This window comes from Hydra vulgaris, chromosome 05, assembly GCF_038396675.1.
Source record: "Hydra vulgaris chromosome 05, alternate assembly HydraT2T_AEP".
NCBI classification, from domain to species: Eukaryota; Metazoa; Cnidaria; class Hydrozoa; order Anthoathecata; family Hydridae; genus Hydra; species Hydra vulgaris.
The window spans coordinates 8,617,501-8,635,586 of NC_088924.1; the positions used below are offsets into that span (position 1 = coordinate 8,617,501).

General features: G+C 29.6%; 1 protein-coding gene across 2 annotated transcripts in view; it reads left to right on the forward strand.

Moving 5' to 3' along the window:
* Positions 1-18,086, forward strand: part of LOC136080515 (uncharacterized) — a 67,357-nt gene that overhangs the window by 14,179 nt on the left and 35,092 nt on the right. For both annotated transcript variants that reach the window (XM_065797289.1, XM_065797290.1), the window contains exon 2: positions 3,119-3,712. In XM_065797289.1, coding sequence (XP_065653361.1) covers positions 3,119-3,712 — 594 coding nt within the window. The remainder of the gene's footprint in view (positions 1-3,118; positions 3,713-18,086) is intronic.

Consider the following 18,086-nt stretch of genomic DNA (forward strand, 5'->3'; position numbering starts at 1 on the left):
GTCACATCTCTACTATTACTGATGCATTTATATTATTAATATTACAAAATAAAAGAACCAACAAATTCAAAGATAAAGAAAAAGCTTCTAGAACCTAGTTTGATCTTGTTCATGCTTCTTTTTTTGTTCTTTGCCATGTAAACAGGCTATATCATTTTTTTAAAGTTGAAACCTGTTATATAGTAGCACTTAGCTTTAAATATGTCGTTTACCAGTGGCTGTCCAGTCCATCAATAACAATAATAATAAGTTTTTAAATAATAATTTCTTTGATAAGAAGAAAGAAATTCTTTAAAGACTGATTCATAAAGAAATACTATAGGCCACTGTTTAATGTTATAGGCCACTGTTTATAAGATAATAATACAATAATTGATGGATAGAATTTAATCAGACACATTCAAATTTTTAAGGAAATCTTCTAAAAGCCCTTTATTGAGAAAAAGAAAATTAGTGTTGCTTTTAAAATGTATTCCAAAGTTCTACTATTAAACCATATAGTTTTAATATAAGTATTCTTTAATTGGATTATATGAGTATATCAAATAAAATTTGATAATGAAAGGCAGGATTAAATCTTTTATAGATTTCAAAACAGTTCCAAATGAAGGATTGGCTTACATATGTTATAAATTACTTTTAATTTGTACAATACAATTATTCAAGCATAAAGTTACATTTTTAGGACATACTTGAGGGGGAAACCAACTATTTGTTAGAAAAAATGAACAATATTTGGTTGCCCTCGTCAGGCAGATTTCAAAGGCAGCCTGGGGAGCATCGATATCCAACACTTACTTCAAACTAGGAAGTGACTGGGGCCCTGGCACCAGCTTAAAATAAAACTTTTTATAAACCCTTCCCCAGCAAAATTAGAAGACTTAGCAAGGGTTGATAGCTGGGGCTTAAAAAAAGTTTTTAATACTTTATATATTATAATTACATTTACTATTTATTAAATATAGGCATATATTTATTTATTTAAAAACTTTTATTTACTTCCAACAAGGTTGAAAGCAACCACTAGGTTAAAATACTAGGAAATAGTTAACCAAAGACTTAAAAAGTTGTAGGTTGTATATATTAGGAAAACATCAAGGTGGATAAGAGTTATAAGGACAAATTTTAAAAAAACATTGTATTGAACAATATTTGTTAGAGGAGATTAAAGAGATTTAGATATTATTATGTAGAGAGGTAGCAGCTTCAGGATTAAATGATAAAGTAGAAGTAAGAAAACTTGATGAGAGTGCCTAACATATTGTATGAGTGGGCTTAAGTTAAAAAAAGAAAATTCTCTAGATTGTTTATATTAGAAAAACAGCATAAATAAGGAAGGCTAAAGCCTGATGATGATGATCATGATCATGATAATGATGATGATCATCCAGGGTGTCTGCCAAATCAGGGAAATCAGGGACAACAAGGAAAAGTCAGGGAATTCAGATATCTGCAAAAAAATCAGGGGATTATCAGGGAAATTAGGTCAAATTTTGGAAAAATCAGACAGAAATCAGGTAAAATGGCCCCTCACCAAACTTTCATAAGTTATATATGGTACACATAATATGAAAGTTTATTAGGCAGATACATTTAATGTGGGTTGTATTATTGTTTATATTTTTGCAGTTGAAGAGCATTTTTCTAAATGAATCTAGGTCAATTTTTGTATAGTTGAGTTTGTGTAACTTTAAATTAAATCAGGGAAAGCATGTATAAGATCAGGGAAATATCAGAGAAACGTCAGGGAAATCTACCTTAAAATATTGTCAGACACCCTGTCATCATAATGATAATGATGGCAATAATGATTCTGATGATCATGTTGATCACAATGTGTTTATATATGCATATATATACAAGATTTAACATGAATTTTGATTAAAAAAATATATAGTTATGGTGTATAAATGTTTATGCAGCCCCAGTCACAAACCTGGCCTAGCCCTGGCTATATTCTATCAAACTCAGCCCTGGTCAAATTTCAACCCCAGTTTTCAAGCACTTTTACATAAATTATACATAATAAATATAAATTTTGTTACATACATGTAACAAAATTTATATTTATTATGTATAATTTATGTAAAAGTGCTTGAAAAAACTGGTTATTAATTTGCTGAACAGAATGGTTTAATGAAATAAGGTAAGTGCATAGAAAATTTATAAACCCTAGAAAGAATATGATAAAAAAGCATATGTTCAACAATTTGAATAAGAATTAAGAAGAAAATACCATAAAGTATTTACATCTAATAAGTCTAGTTATTATAACTTTTATTACTTTTAGCTTGTTATTTTAACTATTATGCAAAATATGTGTAATTTATTTTTACTTTAATAAAAGTGTTGAGGTTTCACATGGAGGAGGGGGATTTGTTTTATTTGTAAAGTCGCCTCTGACTATTTAGTCTTATATATGTAGCCCTTGGAATTTGGGTTGGTATTCAGCAATATTATTATGGCAAAACCTTTGTGTTAAAAATTTTGCACAGACCAAAAATAGTTTAAGGTCATCAATAAACTGCTATCCTTATTTTTTCTAATTCATAGGATTGTATATCACAGTTCCTGCCAAACATATGATAGTATGGAGAGAAAATAAGTATGCAGAGAAAATATATGAGTTAAATTAAATATATAGAGTTAAATATATATGAAGAAACAAATTAGATATATGAAAATTAATGTGTATGGAGAAACATAATATTCTGAAAAAAAAAAAAAAAAAAAAAATTGAAATAAAATCTTAAATCTTAAAATTTTAGATTTCATTTCAAGCTTTTTATTTTAGTTTTAGATTTCAATGTATAATGATTTTAGATTTTAATGTATAGTTTAGTTTTAGATTTCAATGTCAGCTTCACAAGAAATTTATTCATATATATATAACAGTAACTTCCTTAAATATGTCTTTATAGAGAAAAAAAAACTTATAATATCTATATAAAGAAAAATGTATAAGAAGAAACAAATTAAATATACATAGATAAATAAGTATGGAGAAACAAATTGAGTATACAAAAATAAATATTACATATATCTAATTGAGGGGAAACAAGTTAAATATTCATAAAAATAAATAGATATTAATACCTAAAACTTTTAAATTTTTAAGGTAAATCTTCAGAAGAAAGTTGCAATGATGCAATTGTTGATGTTGGTTTTATTCTTGACTCTTCCGGTAGTTTGCGTAGAGATTATAAGAATGTAAAGGAATTTTTAAAGACAATAGCATCGTTTTTTGATATTAAAATAAATGGCTCTCAAGCAGGAGTCATTACATTTAGTCATCGTAGTGAACACAATATTAAACTTAATGATTTTTCAGATGTAGCTTCTTTTAATAAAGCTGTTGATAAAATTCCATTGATGGGTTCTACAACAAGAATTGACAAAGCTCTACGCCACTCAAAAAATGTAATGTTTACAAATCAAAATGGTGGACGATTAGAAGCAACTAAGTTACTTATTTTATTAACTGATGGGTCTCAAACATTTAGTGCAAAGCAGGAAGACCCTTATATCATAGCTGATGAAATACGCAATGATGGTGTTTCAATAATAGCTATTGGAATTGGGGAAGGTATCAATAAAACTGAACTGAGTCGCATAGCTGGTAAAGATGAATATATCTACAATGCGGATACATTTGAAGAACTAAAAAAGATGGATTTTTTAAAAAGAATTAAAAAGTTTATATGTGGTTTAGGTATATTATTTATTTTATAATACTTAACATGCAATTGTGACTTTTGATCTATGTTATTTAATTGCCAGGATTAATTACAATTAGTTATGTATAAAAGCAAAAAGAAATTTGTTTACATGACAGTTACTTTTATATTTGAACATATTGAATATTTTTTGATGTGTTTATGATAGAATCGTACTTAACAGTATTAGGCTATGTTGGACCTTTCTAACTAATTTTATTTTTTATTGTAGAAGGTAATAACACACACACACTCACACACACACACACACACACACACACGCGCGCACACACACACATATACATATTTTATGTTTTATTTTTTGTTTTTACAAAGCAATAGTTTTTTATGGAAATTCTAAATAAATATTATAGAATATGATATAAATATAAATAAATAATATTAAAATATCAAATAAATAAAGAGTTTAATTAGTTATTATTAAAATAAAATATCAAAAGTATTTAGTATGTTGCTTTTCTTTATAAAAATATTTTGAAAAAGACGATCTTTGTTTGAGTATCTTCTTTCCTTAACTAAAGCTCATTCATACAATATATAACACACTCCTAGTTTTCTTACTTCTATTCTCTCCAAGTTTTCCTCTTTCTACCACTACCATTTTCTCCTGAAGCTGCTTCCTCTCTACCCACATCACTTTAGTCTTCTCTGACAAACGTTGTTTGATATGATGTTTTTTTTAATCTTTGTCTAAGATTATGCCTTCTTTTCTTGTCTTGTTAGAGTCATACCACATCCATCTGATCATCTTCTCATTTGGCAAGTGCTACACCATATAAATACTGAAGTTTATATAAATTTGTAAGGGTATTGTATGCTAGAATTTAAATAAATAGCAAACATTTATGCTTATATCTATATCTATATATATATATATATATATATATATATATATATATATATATATATATATATATATATATATATATATATATATATATATATATATATATATATATATATATATATATATATATATATATATATATATGTAAATTTATATATATATATATATTTGTTATTCACCTCCTCAAGGCCAAGAAGGCCACTACAGATGAGGAGGCTACTTAATAGTGGTTATAACCCTCTCTCAATTCTATAACTCCGAAACACGAACCTTGACGAACAAGGCCGCTGCGCGGAGAAACAAATTGAGCGCGGTACTACCAGGGACGTGGTGGGGATTGAACTCGGAACCTCTCGCCTATGAAGCGAGCGCTTTACCACTACACCACTACCGCATATATATATATATATATATATATATATATATATATATATATATATATATATATATATATATATATATATATATATATATATATATATATATTACATGTATGCATAAATGCGCATCTCATCTAACCTCCTGAATCAAGCAGGTTTGGAAGCTTATATTCCTTCTTTTCAGTTTTAAGTCAAGCGTTAATCTACTCCACATTTTTCACCATCTTGAGCAGTTGCTTTATTAAACCGTAAACATTTATTTCATCATTTTTGCAAGAACATCTCTCTTAAGAGCAAATGTCCTTTTATTATTACAAGAAGCTAATGTAAAAAGATCCTGTCTGATGTTAAGCTCTGTTATTCTCAGTTTACTAAGTCTTGTATCTTGTCTCAGATGTAAGATTCTAGAGACTTTTTGAAAGTCTTCAACAATGTCATTAACTAAAGTAAGTTTAATATTTAATCTCTAATTCATGGGTCTGATCTTTTTCCATCTCCCCAAAATAGAGCAGAGTTACTTGGATAAAACTTTTCAACTAATTTAACTCTAAAGTCTAATGGTTATACTTTTCTTGTCATTCCAGTTAAATATATTAACGTATTGTTAAACATCCAAATCACTCTGGCTTCCAATGCTAAAGTTAATTCTCAGTTTAACTCTTTTACAGTTTGTGGTTCAGACAAGATTTTCATCATAGTCTTAAAAAAGAGTTTCCAGAACGTTGATTTTTGCTAAACTATTAATAAGTACTAAATAAGTAGTTCCAATTTTTAAAAACTTTAGAACTTCTCTAACTATCCTACAATTAGTCTTCGCTCTATTATTAGTTTCTTTATATAAAGTTTTTAAGATTATTAAATTGTTTCTTTCTATCTGCAGTATTAAAGTTTCTCTCGAAGGCCTTCGCTTTTCTTCATATTCAAATTTATACTCATGTCTCAACAAAATTCTTCACTTTTTGATTGCTTAGAACAAGCAGCCAATTTTTGACCGGATCTCTCTTCTGTAACATTTTGGGACTTGCAGTGGCTTGTGGATTTTAAATCTTAACTTATAATCCACATTTTTTGTTGGACATTAAAACTCATTTTTTTACTTTTATTTTTTGTTTTTGTTATTCACCTCCTCAAGGCCGAGAAGGCTACTATAGATGAGGAGGCTACTTAATAGTGGTTATAACCCTCTCTCAACTCTATAACTTCAAACACAAACCTTGAGGAACGAGGTCGCTGCGCAGAGAAACAAGTTGAGCGCAGTACTACCAGGGGCGTGGTGGGGATCAAACTTGGAACCTCTTGCTTATGAAGCGAGCGCTTTACCACTACACCACTACCACATTTAGTGCAAAAAAATGTTGCTATATTGTTGACATTCTTATATTGGTGAAAAACAACCCCCTCACTCTCAGACAAAGTTTAAAAGCACCTATTAAATCTAATTAGACCTGCATTATCTGCCAAGCCACTCTCTCATCATTGTAAGGTTCTTTCTTTTTTCTACAAATATAATCATGGTCAGTGCTCAAATGAGCTATCATTTCTAGCTCAATCTACCAAAATTCATTCTCGCTTGGCCTGTATCTGTCTCTTCATGCTTCAAGCATTAAACAACAACTGAAATTTTTGTTAAAAAATTATCTTATTAAAATTTTTTTTTTTAATCAAACGACTTTAAATTAAATATGGTTTTAAAAATCAAAAATTTAAATTTAGTTTTGAAGGAATGTAATATTGTAAAATGTAGAATGTAAAGTTTAGTTTTAAAGGATTGTAAAAAAGTTAATCAATATTTATTAAAAAAGTTTTTTTCTTATTATCTGCCAACTAATTCATTACATAAAACATAAGTCTCTTCACCATAGAGTAAAATATGTTAAAGCAAATAAATTTTTTTTTTCTATTTAAACAATTGTAGAAGTGTTTTTGTTTAATAGAATTCTTTTCACAAATGTATTTAAAGTTTTTTGTTTCTTGTTCTGTCAATATCATCTAAAGTTCTTTTGACATTATAAACATTTATTTATGAACATAAATTATGTATATGAATATCTTATTGACAACTGATAAAATCTATCTATAAATGGTCGGTAATCTTTATTAAAAATAGTTCATTAAATACGTAAGGAAAAAAATATATAAAAAAAGATTAATAAACTGTGATAAATAAATAAAAGATCATGTTAAAAATAAGATTGCATAAAGAAATAAGTTATAAGGAAATAATGTCACTCCGAAATACAAATGTCATATTGAAAGTTTTTTAAAACAATATGTAATTGTCTCATATAATTTTAAAGTTATGTAAATATAAAAAGTTATTTTTATATATTGTTACAATATAACTATACAAAAAGAATGTTTTTATTAAAATGATGTTAAGTTTATATAAATTAGATAATTACATATTTATATATACTTTTAATAAATTTTTGATACGACATATTCTGGGCTGACGATATAATCTTTTTGAAATACCGAAATTAGATTTCATAAGTTATTTAGGTTATATTAGTTTGAATAATTTTTAACACAGTTTAAGATTTAATTTAATTATAAGGCAGTACTTTAAAATACGCTATGTAAAGAAACGTATGGAAACTAACTGTTTTTTGTTTAAAGATTATCTTGTTTAATCTTTGGAATTGTTACTAAAAAATAAATAAAAAAATGACAGAAAGTGGCAAGGGAGGCATTTTTCCTCCAGTGTTAGATTTAACAGAAGATAGATTTGCTGCATTTCACTCATGGATTAAGATATGGCATGATTATGTTTTGTTGTCAGATTTAGAAAAAAACCATCAGCATATCAAGCGGCAATATTAAGGTATTATTATTTTTGCTTAAACATTTTTGCTTCCAACAAGGCTGCAAGCAACCGCTAATTAAAGTTGGAAACTACTGAAAAAAAAAAAGATGAAGATTGTAGAGCAAGATAACGATTCACGGATGAATTTAAAGAATTGCAAATTATATGATTCAAGAAAGTAAGATTAAGGAAGCGAATTCCAAAGAGCTGATGTTCGAGGAAAAAAACTAGACGAATAAGCTTTTTTGGAGCACTTAGGAACAGTCACAGAAAAAGGATGACACTTAATTGAATGACGAGTAACACGAGAATGAATTTTAGTAGATGGCACAAAAGACGCTCGCTCTTTAGAGCAGTGCCCATTATATTATTTGTAGAAAAGAAAAAGAGAAGCAATATTATGACGATGTGATAATGGTTGGAGGTTGGCTGCAAGAGCAGGTCCAACTATGTTTACAATATGTTTTTGCACCTTGTCTAAAAGAAAAAGGTCATCATTAGAAGTTCCGCCACAGATATGGCAACAGTATTCCATACAAGGCCGGATTTGAGATTTAGAGAGATAGAGAATAGAATCCGGAGTAAGAAAGTATCAAGCTCGATAAAGAGATGCAACCTTAGCAGATACTAACTTTGCAACAGATTTGGTATATGGTTTCCAAGAAAGATCAGAAGTAAGAGTTAATCCTAGAAGATGAAGAGTAGATGACTCATCGAGTACATCACCATTCATAAATATAGATAGATCTAACTTATTGCGATAACGATTGGCTGAAAAAAATTGAGTTTTATCTGTATTGAAGTTCACCAGCCACTGTGAGCCCCATGCTGTAGCAGAAGTGAGATCCTTTTTAAGCTCAAATGCCCCCTCCAAGCAATCAGAGAGTGTTGGTTTCCTATCATGACAAGAATAAATGGTAGTATCATCAGCAAACAATGCCATCTTAATCTAATGCACGAAAAAACCTATCAGTTTTTACTGTTAGCAAATCAGCTGTAGAACGAGAAGATTGAAATCCAAATTGATGGTCAGAAAGTAAGTTATTAGATTCAAGATGAGAGATTAAGTATTTGTTAATTAAAGATTCAAAAACCTTGCTTATGATAGGAAGAAGACTAATGGGATGGTAGTTAGACGAATCAGATCGTTCTCCAGAATTTTTGAAAATAGGGTTAACAGATGCCATTTTCCAGGAGGCTGGAAAACAAGACTCTGATAAGCACTTGTTGAATAGTTTTGAGTGTATAGACGACAGCTCCGGAGAACACTTCTGCAAGACAATAACAGGTATGTTGTTTGGACCACAAGCTGTAGAAGAGTCTAGGCAGGAAATCACTTTAGATACAGAAGCTGGAATGATACGAATGTCAATTAATGGATCAACCTGTTTGTTGGCAATATCAGATAGAACGCAACTAGCGGAATCAAGAGATGATATTGATGAAAAGTTTTTAGCAAACAATTCAACTTTGTTAGCGTTAGACAAAACCTTTTTACAATGGTTTCTAGTAGTAATAAACAGATGTCTGTTTTCTGGAGAATTGTTTTGCTGATAGATATGGAAGTAATGGTTTTGATTGGCAATCGCAGCAGGCAGCACAGTGTGAGGAAAACTATGGAGGAGAGTGAGGCATGACCTGGAGTTTTTGATAGGGAACAAAAGATTCCATACCAGCCTGAATCCACAAAATTATGTAGAAAGCACATTTGTTGACAGGAAGACAAAAGACTTCTACCCAAGGGCCATCACGAAGAAAATCATGGAAAGAATCCCGTCAGCTTTACTGTAGTTGTAAGAGGTACAATAATAGGGGGATTCAGGTGATAAAGATAAATGATATATTAGTTTAAGAGAGATCAAACTGTGATCAAAAGCACCTAAGGGTGAATGTGGAGATACTGTGCACTGACTAGGATCAGAAACAATACAAGTTGAGTAGAAAAGATAAATGATTCGGGTTGCCTGGAAAGCTTAGGGATTAAGAAGAAGGATTAAGAAGGGCAAAAGTTGTGGGTTTTAATGCCTGCAGAGTCACTGACACTAGAGCCAAGCCATTCAGAGTGGTGAGCATCAAAGTCACTGACAACAACTATATTAGCTGATGGATAAAGAGAGAGGGCTTGGTCATTATAATTAAAAATAACATCAAAAAGAGTGCAGTCTTGAGATGAAGCAGAGCGATATAGAACAAAGGGAAAGGTGATAGCGTGAAATGGTGCTAAACGAAAGCACATAAAAGAATAGTCTGTGGATTCAAACCTAGTTTCACGACAAATGAGTGAATTCTTATGAATGTAAATGACCTGGCCAAGCATGCGACAATTGGAGTCTTTACGAGTTAAAGGAAGATAACTATCAACATTAAGATCACAAGATGAGACAGCTGAACTCAAATTAGTTTCACAAAGAGCAAGTAGGTTTGGTGAACTTTGCAAGAGATAAGACTCAACAGAAGAAAAGTTACTTCGAAGATCACGAATATTAGTGAATGATAGGTTTAGAGAACTGGTGATGATGATGGTTTTTTGTGTTTTATTGTTTTTTGTACTTTATTCCTTTTTTCAATAGGATTGAAGAACTTGACTCAAAGCAAGTTTGTTTCCTTGACAATGCTCACTAAAAGTATGAATAGAGACACCATCCATACGCAATATGGCACTGTTAATACTTCGATATTTTTCAGCTGTTGATGAAATCAGCCTCTCTGAGAGCTACCACAGAGTTCGGGAAACCTGACTACCAGTTTGCCTCAGAACCATAAAACTGAGTTTTAGAACTGTACCCTTAATAGGAGATAATAGAATGAGTTGCCTAGTCATAAAAACAGAGGCACAAGCAAAACCCATGCATTGAGTTAAGAAGATCCAGCATTCAATATCCTAAGCTGGAAACAATGTATTATAAATACATGTGCGCCAGTCTAATAGATGAAGAAGGGGTGCGAGGCTGGTCAACAGATAGAATCTGTTTACCCCTTCAATCTTTTCCTAGGAGGCCTTCTACAAGATAGTAGCTGGATGCATTTAACATCTACCCAAGATGAGTGTTTTTATCGCGACACCATCTCTAGCCTTTACTCAACCAAGAGCACCATGGCAGGGGGTGTTTTAAGTCGGAGTTGGCATCTCCTTGCCTTTGCTTAAAAAGGCGTATCATACAATGCAGCAGGACATGAAGCATATACATTTTCTTCAGAAACTACAAACATTTACAAATCCTGCTAGGCAAATCCTACAAGGCAGCAGGACATGAAGATATACATTTTCTTCAGAAACTCGAAACATTTAGAAACACCGTATTCCATATACAATTTTATCTCTTAATAAACTGCTAAAGCAATCTTCAGTATTACAAAAGTTGCAATTTTTACTTAATAATTTTACTTCGGTTAAGAAATCATCAGAGCATTCGCCATCTTCTTGAAAATGTTTAAAATGTTTACGTCTTTCTAAAGTCACAAATCATTAAACCTAACCGAAAATGTAAAAACAGATCCAGCTATTATATTAGAAAAAATGAAAGTGTTTGCTAAAGGTATTATCAATGAGACTTAAGAAAGACAAATATTTTAAGCATTTTCAAGATGATGGTGAATGCTCTGATGATTCTTAACTGGAGTAAAATTATTAAGTAAAAATTGCAACTTTTGTAATACTGAAGATTGTTTTGGCAGTTTATTAAGAGAGTAAATTGTATATGGATACGGTGTTTCAAAGTGCGTGAGAAATTTCTTTCTGGAAAAACTTTAACACTTGATAAAGCAGTAGAAATTTGTCATTTTTCAGTAAAAGCGCACGATGGTGTATCTGAATTACAAAATAATAACAGTGAAAGTGTAGATTTTATTTGAAAACAATTGTACTGTAAAAACAAGTTTAATTTACCCACACAGAACAGTCATAATAGAAATTTTAAATTTAATTCATTGGCATGTAAATTCTGTTTAAAAAAGCATCCTTTTATTTGGGGATCATGTACAGTATGGGGTAAAAAGTCCAGAGACTGTAACATTATGAATTACTTCTCGAATAGTTCAGTTTGCCTAAAAGCAAAGCCTAATATTCCTGATAGATATGTTAAGCAACAGAATGATAGTAAAAATTTGTCAAGTATGCAGCTTCTAGGTGTGTTGTTTTTAGGAAGAGTTGGAGCAGAATTTGCTGACAGACCTTGGGAAATTCAATTAAAAACAAAATATGGAAAAATAACATTTAAAATTGACACAGGCGCTGAGGTCACAGTTATAGGAATTAACCATTTAAAAAAGTTTAGAATTAAAATTGAACAATTACACACTACTAATAAACGGCTAATAGGTCCTGATTATAAGCAACTCAATTGTCTAGGATACTTTCAAAAATTATTCTCTATAAACGGTCAGAACAGCGAAATAATTACTATATATGTTTGTGATAATGTTCAAACTGGTTTTTTAGGAAGACCTGCCTTACAAAAGTTTAACCTAGTTAAAGTAGACATTCCTAAACGATTCATGTGTGCTATGATTTTAAAATCAAAAAGTAACATGATAGAACAGTTTCCTTCAGTATTCAAAGGGTTAGGGACTATTAAAGGTGACCCCGTACATATAACAACACAAGAAAATACAACACCATACCACATTGGAGCGCCACGACGAGTAGCGTTCCCACTACTAGAACTGTTGAAGCTAGAGCTAGAGCGTATCAAAGAGATAAGTGTTATCAAAAAAGTAGATCAACCTACAAACTAGTGTCATCCAATAGTGTTATGAAAAAATCAAATGGACTACTTTGTATCAGTATTGGTTTAACACAGTTAAACAAAGCCACAAAGCGTGAGTTGTATGAACTGCCAAGTGTAGACGATACATTAGCCCAACTTGCAAATAGATGTAAATATATGGCAAATTAGACGCTAACTCAGTATATTTGCAGTTACCAATGGATATTGAAAGTCAGTTAAAATGTACATTTACAACACCATTTTGGCGGTTCTGCCCAATGAGGGGTCCATTTGGGTTAACATCACTCCCTGAGATTTTTAGTAAAAAAATGGGTCAAGTTATTGATGGTCTAAAAGGAGTGGTTAAAAGTATGGATGATTTTTTAGTTTTTGGAAATACAGAAATGGAATAAAACGAAAACCTTGTAGCATTGCTAAATAGATTTGCTGAAAATGGAGTTACCCTTAATGTAGAGAAATGTTTATTTGATCAAACAGAAGTGGAGTTTTTGGGTCATAAAATTTCAGCAGAGGTAGTAAAACCATTGACCACAAAAGTAGAAGCAATAAAAAATTTTCCAAAACTAATAAATATTAAGTCTTTACATAATTTTTTAGGCATGGCCCAGCAATTATCAAAATTCAATCCATCACTTGCTAAAGTAGCTAAACTCTTGCAAGATCTTTTGAGTTCAAGATCAGCATGGTTTTGGACTAAAAATCATACTAGAGCATTCAATAAGGTAAAAAATAGTTTAACCAATCCACCCATTTTGGCTCACTACGATGTTAAAAAACCCGTAAAAATATGAACAGTAGAAGTTTATTAAATGGACTGAGTGTAATAGTTTACAAGAATAATAATGGTATATACAAACCAATTGATTGTGCACCTAGATTTCTTATGACAACTGAAAAAAATTATTATCCAATCAAAATGGAAATGTTAGCAGTAACATGGGGGTGCAAACACATGTCAAAATATTTGAATGGTTTGTCAAATTTTATAGTAGAAACAGATCACAGACCATTAATTCCAATATTAAATTATTGTTCACTTATTGATATGTCTTGAAGAATTTAATGTTTAAGAATGAAGTTATTAAGATTTTCATTTATTGCAGAGCATGTTGCGGGCAAGTCTATTACTGATGCAGATCTAATGTCTTGTGCACCTGTATGTAATCCTGCAAAAGAAGATGAGATTGCATAAAATGATCTAAGGTGCATGTTAATTCAATAATAAAAAGTATGCCTGCTACAGAGAGTCGTTTAGAAGAAATTAAGCAAAACACTGCAGAAGATGAACTTAAAAACCAATTGCAAGAAAGTATCATTTCTGGATGGCCAATATTCCGAAAAATACTGTCCAAAAATAATCTTATTGGAATTTTAAAGATGAAATAGTTCAAATTGAGGGGCTCTTATTATATCAAAGTAGAATAATAATCCCAGTTAGTATGTGAAAAGAAATTCTTTCAAAATTGCATTTATGAATTATCTCTCATCAAGTCCAAAAGAACCTCTGCTAACTCCTTATCTCTTAACAACGCCATGGCAAAAGCTTGGAGCTGATTTGTTTCAGTGGGCTAAAATAAACTATTTAATTATTTTCGATTATTATAGCTTGTGGACTGAAGTGTTTCTGCTTTCAAGTATTGGATCAACAAATGTTATACAAGCATGCAAAGAATCTTTTTCTAGAAATGGTATCCCTGAGGAGTTAGTGTCAGATAATGGTACACACTATAGTTCGAAAGTGTTTAGTCAATTCTCTCAACAGTGGCAATTTAACCACATAACAAGTAGTCCACACTATGCACAATCGAATGGTTTAGCAGAGACAACTGTAAAATCAATAAAACTGTTAATAAAGAAATGTTATATGTCGAATGAGGGCATTTATAAAGGTATCTTAATTTTACATAATACTCCAATAAATATGGTTTATCTCCAGCAACACTATTACATAGGCATCAACTGAGAGATAATTTACCCAGGTTTCAATTTCGAAATAAGGAATAGTCAAAATTTGCAAGAGAAATAGTCAAAGAGAGTTTAATCTAAAGAATACTATGATAAAAATATTGGTGCTTTTGAACCATACGTCTATAGACAAGGTCAAGCTGTTGCAATTTAAAATGAAGTAACTCGTGAATGGAGTCTTAAAGGGTAAAATAATGAAATGTGTTGCCCCTAGATCATATGAAGTAAAATAGATATATTCTTTTTGTAGAAATCAGATTCAACTTAAAAAAGTTTAGGCTATATCTGTTCCTTGCCGAACTCGGGATAACACGACTATAATGCACAGAGGACAAGCTATTCTTTTGTTTGAAGAATGCAATAGTGGTACAATGTCATTGGAATTGGAGAGCGAGAATAAAAAAATAATTAAAGAGAACAATTTAGTTGAAAATACAAAAGAAGATCAAAGAATTCGATTATCAAGTTGTGGACGAAGAATAAGGAATAAAATACCACTTGATTATGAAGATTTATGAATTAATTTGATTTCTTGACATTTATATACATAGTTTGATTATTAGGGACATGTGTCATATTATCATACATGTATATATATATATACGGCCCCATCTTATTTACTGTGACGGTCTTAAGGTAGAATATATTATGAACACAACGATATCTAACCAGAAAGATTTAGACATTTTTTAAATAAATATTTTAGAAACCAGTAATTTAATAATTCCAGTATTATTAAAAATGTTTCCACCTGATATAGCTGTTTTTGGCTCTTTTATAATAAAAATTTTCTTTTTCTTTGACTTTAATTGTGCTTCACTGGTTTTTAATATGTTTGTTGTACTAATCTAAAACTATTAGATAAACCAAAATGATAAACTATCAAAAGTTGCATCATAATATATATATATGTAACAATAGGAATAACTGAAAAGGTTCAGAAAATTACCAACTTACATGATTTTCAATACCACCAAATAAAGTTTTCTAAAGGGTAGCATAAAAACCATATATTTTTAAACTAAAATAAAGGTCTATATATATAAATATATAAATATATATATATATATATATATATATATATATATATATATATATATATATATATATATACATACATATATATATATATATATATATATATATATATATATATATATATATATATATATATATATATATAAAACAATAAAACGAAATAAAAATTGCCCCTCCCTCAGGATGCTTGAAAATGACCAGTTTCCAGTCATTTTTTTGCTAATTTAATGGCTTGAGGAATGGAAGAGGAGGTCAAATTTAATCCAATAGCATTCAAACTTTTTGAGGCTCGTTTTTTATATATTTGTCCCAAATTTAGGGGTATGGTTTTTAGATTTGAAAATTTACTTTTCTTGACTACCCCTAATACATATATATATATATATATATATATATATATATATATATATATATATATATATATATATATATATATATATATTATATATAGATTATATATATATATATTAGATAATATATATATATTTATATATATATATATATATATATATATATATATATATATATATATATATATATATATATATATATATTAGAGTGGACTGAAAAAATTTTTTTTCTGAATTTTGGCTCGCTCTACCGCAAAAACTTGTCTTTAATTTTTCAAAGTAGCAATCAGATGCTGTTTCACCTGATTAGATCTTTGAACAAATATTTTTATCTGAGACTCTTCGCAGCAAAGGTGGCGGCAAAAGCGTAGTAGTGTTCCAGTCAATTATCTCTGTATAGTCGGTAGCAAGAAAATTAATTTTGGGTGATTGAAAACTCCTGATAAACTTTCTTTGAGAAGCTAGGCTTCTTGCCTTTATAATTCTTCTAAAACCCAATTCCCTAATATGAACCCGTTTGTCTACTACCATTGTTAAAAGCAATGTGCAAAAAAGCATTACTCTCAATTACTGGGTCTATTACTTTTATCAAATCATTGGTCAGGAATCTTGACAATTTTATCATTTTAAATACACGTTCTGCTCCATTTGTGAAGCATTTACTTTTTTTTTATATGAAACCATCCAGGGACATGATTTAAAACAAAAGAAACTAAGATTTTGTGTTCCTCTGTTGGGGTTTTAAGGCTCAAATACAATCGTAAAACTCTGTTTGCAGTTGTTAACCACCTTGAGTGCAAAATTGTTGCAGGTTCACAAACAGATAGATCTTAAGAACAACTGCCTGTTTTAATAGCAGAACTTATATCCAACAAGAGCTGCTGATCTCTGCTTAAAATTTTGCGGTCAATTTCTTGAATTTCACAATCAACACTGACAAATTTTACCACTGGTAATTTCTCACACTTATTAAGCTGTGCGCCAATCGGACCATTAAATGATTTTGGGCCTGTCGTTTCTCCATCTAAGGTTTGAAATTAATGCCAGAATGGCAATTCGTTGAAGTATTAGAGGCAAATCCCCCACTGCAGTGGTCTTTTTACACATTTTTTAATTGTGGGAGTAACACTGGATTCCCATCCCATGTTAGTAACAGTGCCATGGCATCCGGTTACATCCAGTTCATGAAATGAAAATCCAGCTTTATTTAAGTATGAAATAATGCTGCTGGCAATGTTTTTTAAAACATAAGAAAAATTAACTGGCTTGTTGTTTGATTTCAAGGCTAGTTTGTAATTTTCACTAAAATAACACTTGAGAACTTCTTCATAAGTTGGAAATTTATTTACAGATAATTCTATTGGATGACCGAAAATCGGGCAGTTAAATTCGCTTCGAGTAATTTTTTTGAAAACAGCAATGAGAGATTGGTTAATATTATCAAATAATCAAAGCAAAATTATATCAAGACAAGTTGTTGTGGCGAGAAACACACCAAATTTGCAAATTATAAAAAGCAAGTATTTATTCAAATATTCAAATACGATGCGCTAGCTCGAAATGTAAAATATTTGTATTTTTTTTTTACATTTTTCTTAGATACCCTTGAGGCATGTTTTCCACGGTATAGCAAATCAAAAATCAAAAATTGAAATTTTTCAGCCTACCCTAATATATATATATATATATATATATATATATATATATATATATATATATATATATATATATATATATATATATATATATATCTTATACTGCTACATATATGTATATATATATATATATATATATATATATCTTATACTGCTACATATATGTATATATATATATTTATATATATATATATATTAATATATATATATATATCTTATACTGCTACATATATATATATATATATATATATATATATATATATATATATATATATATATATATATATATATATATATATATATATATATATATATTTTTATATATATTTATATATATATATATATATATATATATATATATATATATTATATATATTTATATATATATATATATATATATATATATATATATATATATATATTAGCGTGGAAAATAAGAAATCGAAGGCAAGCGGTCAATTCAACCGGCCAACTCAAGGAATTGATGGTCAATTATTTTTTTTGGACAGTCAAAGTTTTTATCTTTTACTTTGTTTAAATCTTAGTTTTTTTTTTGTTTAAACTTTATGAATACAAAATTA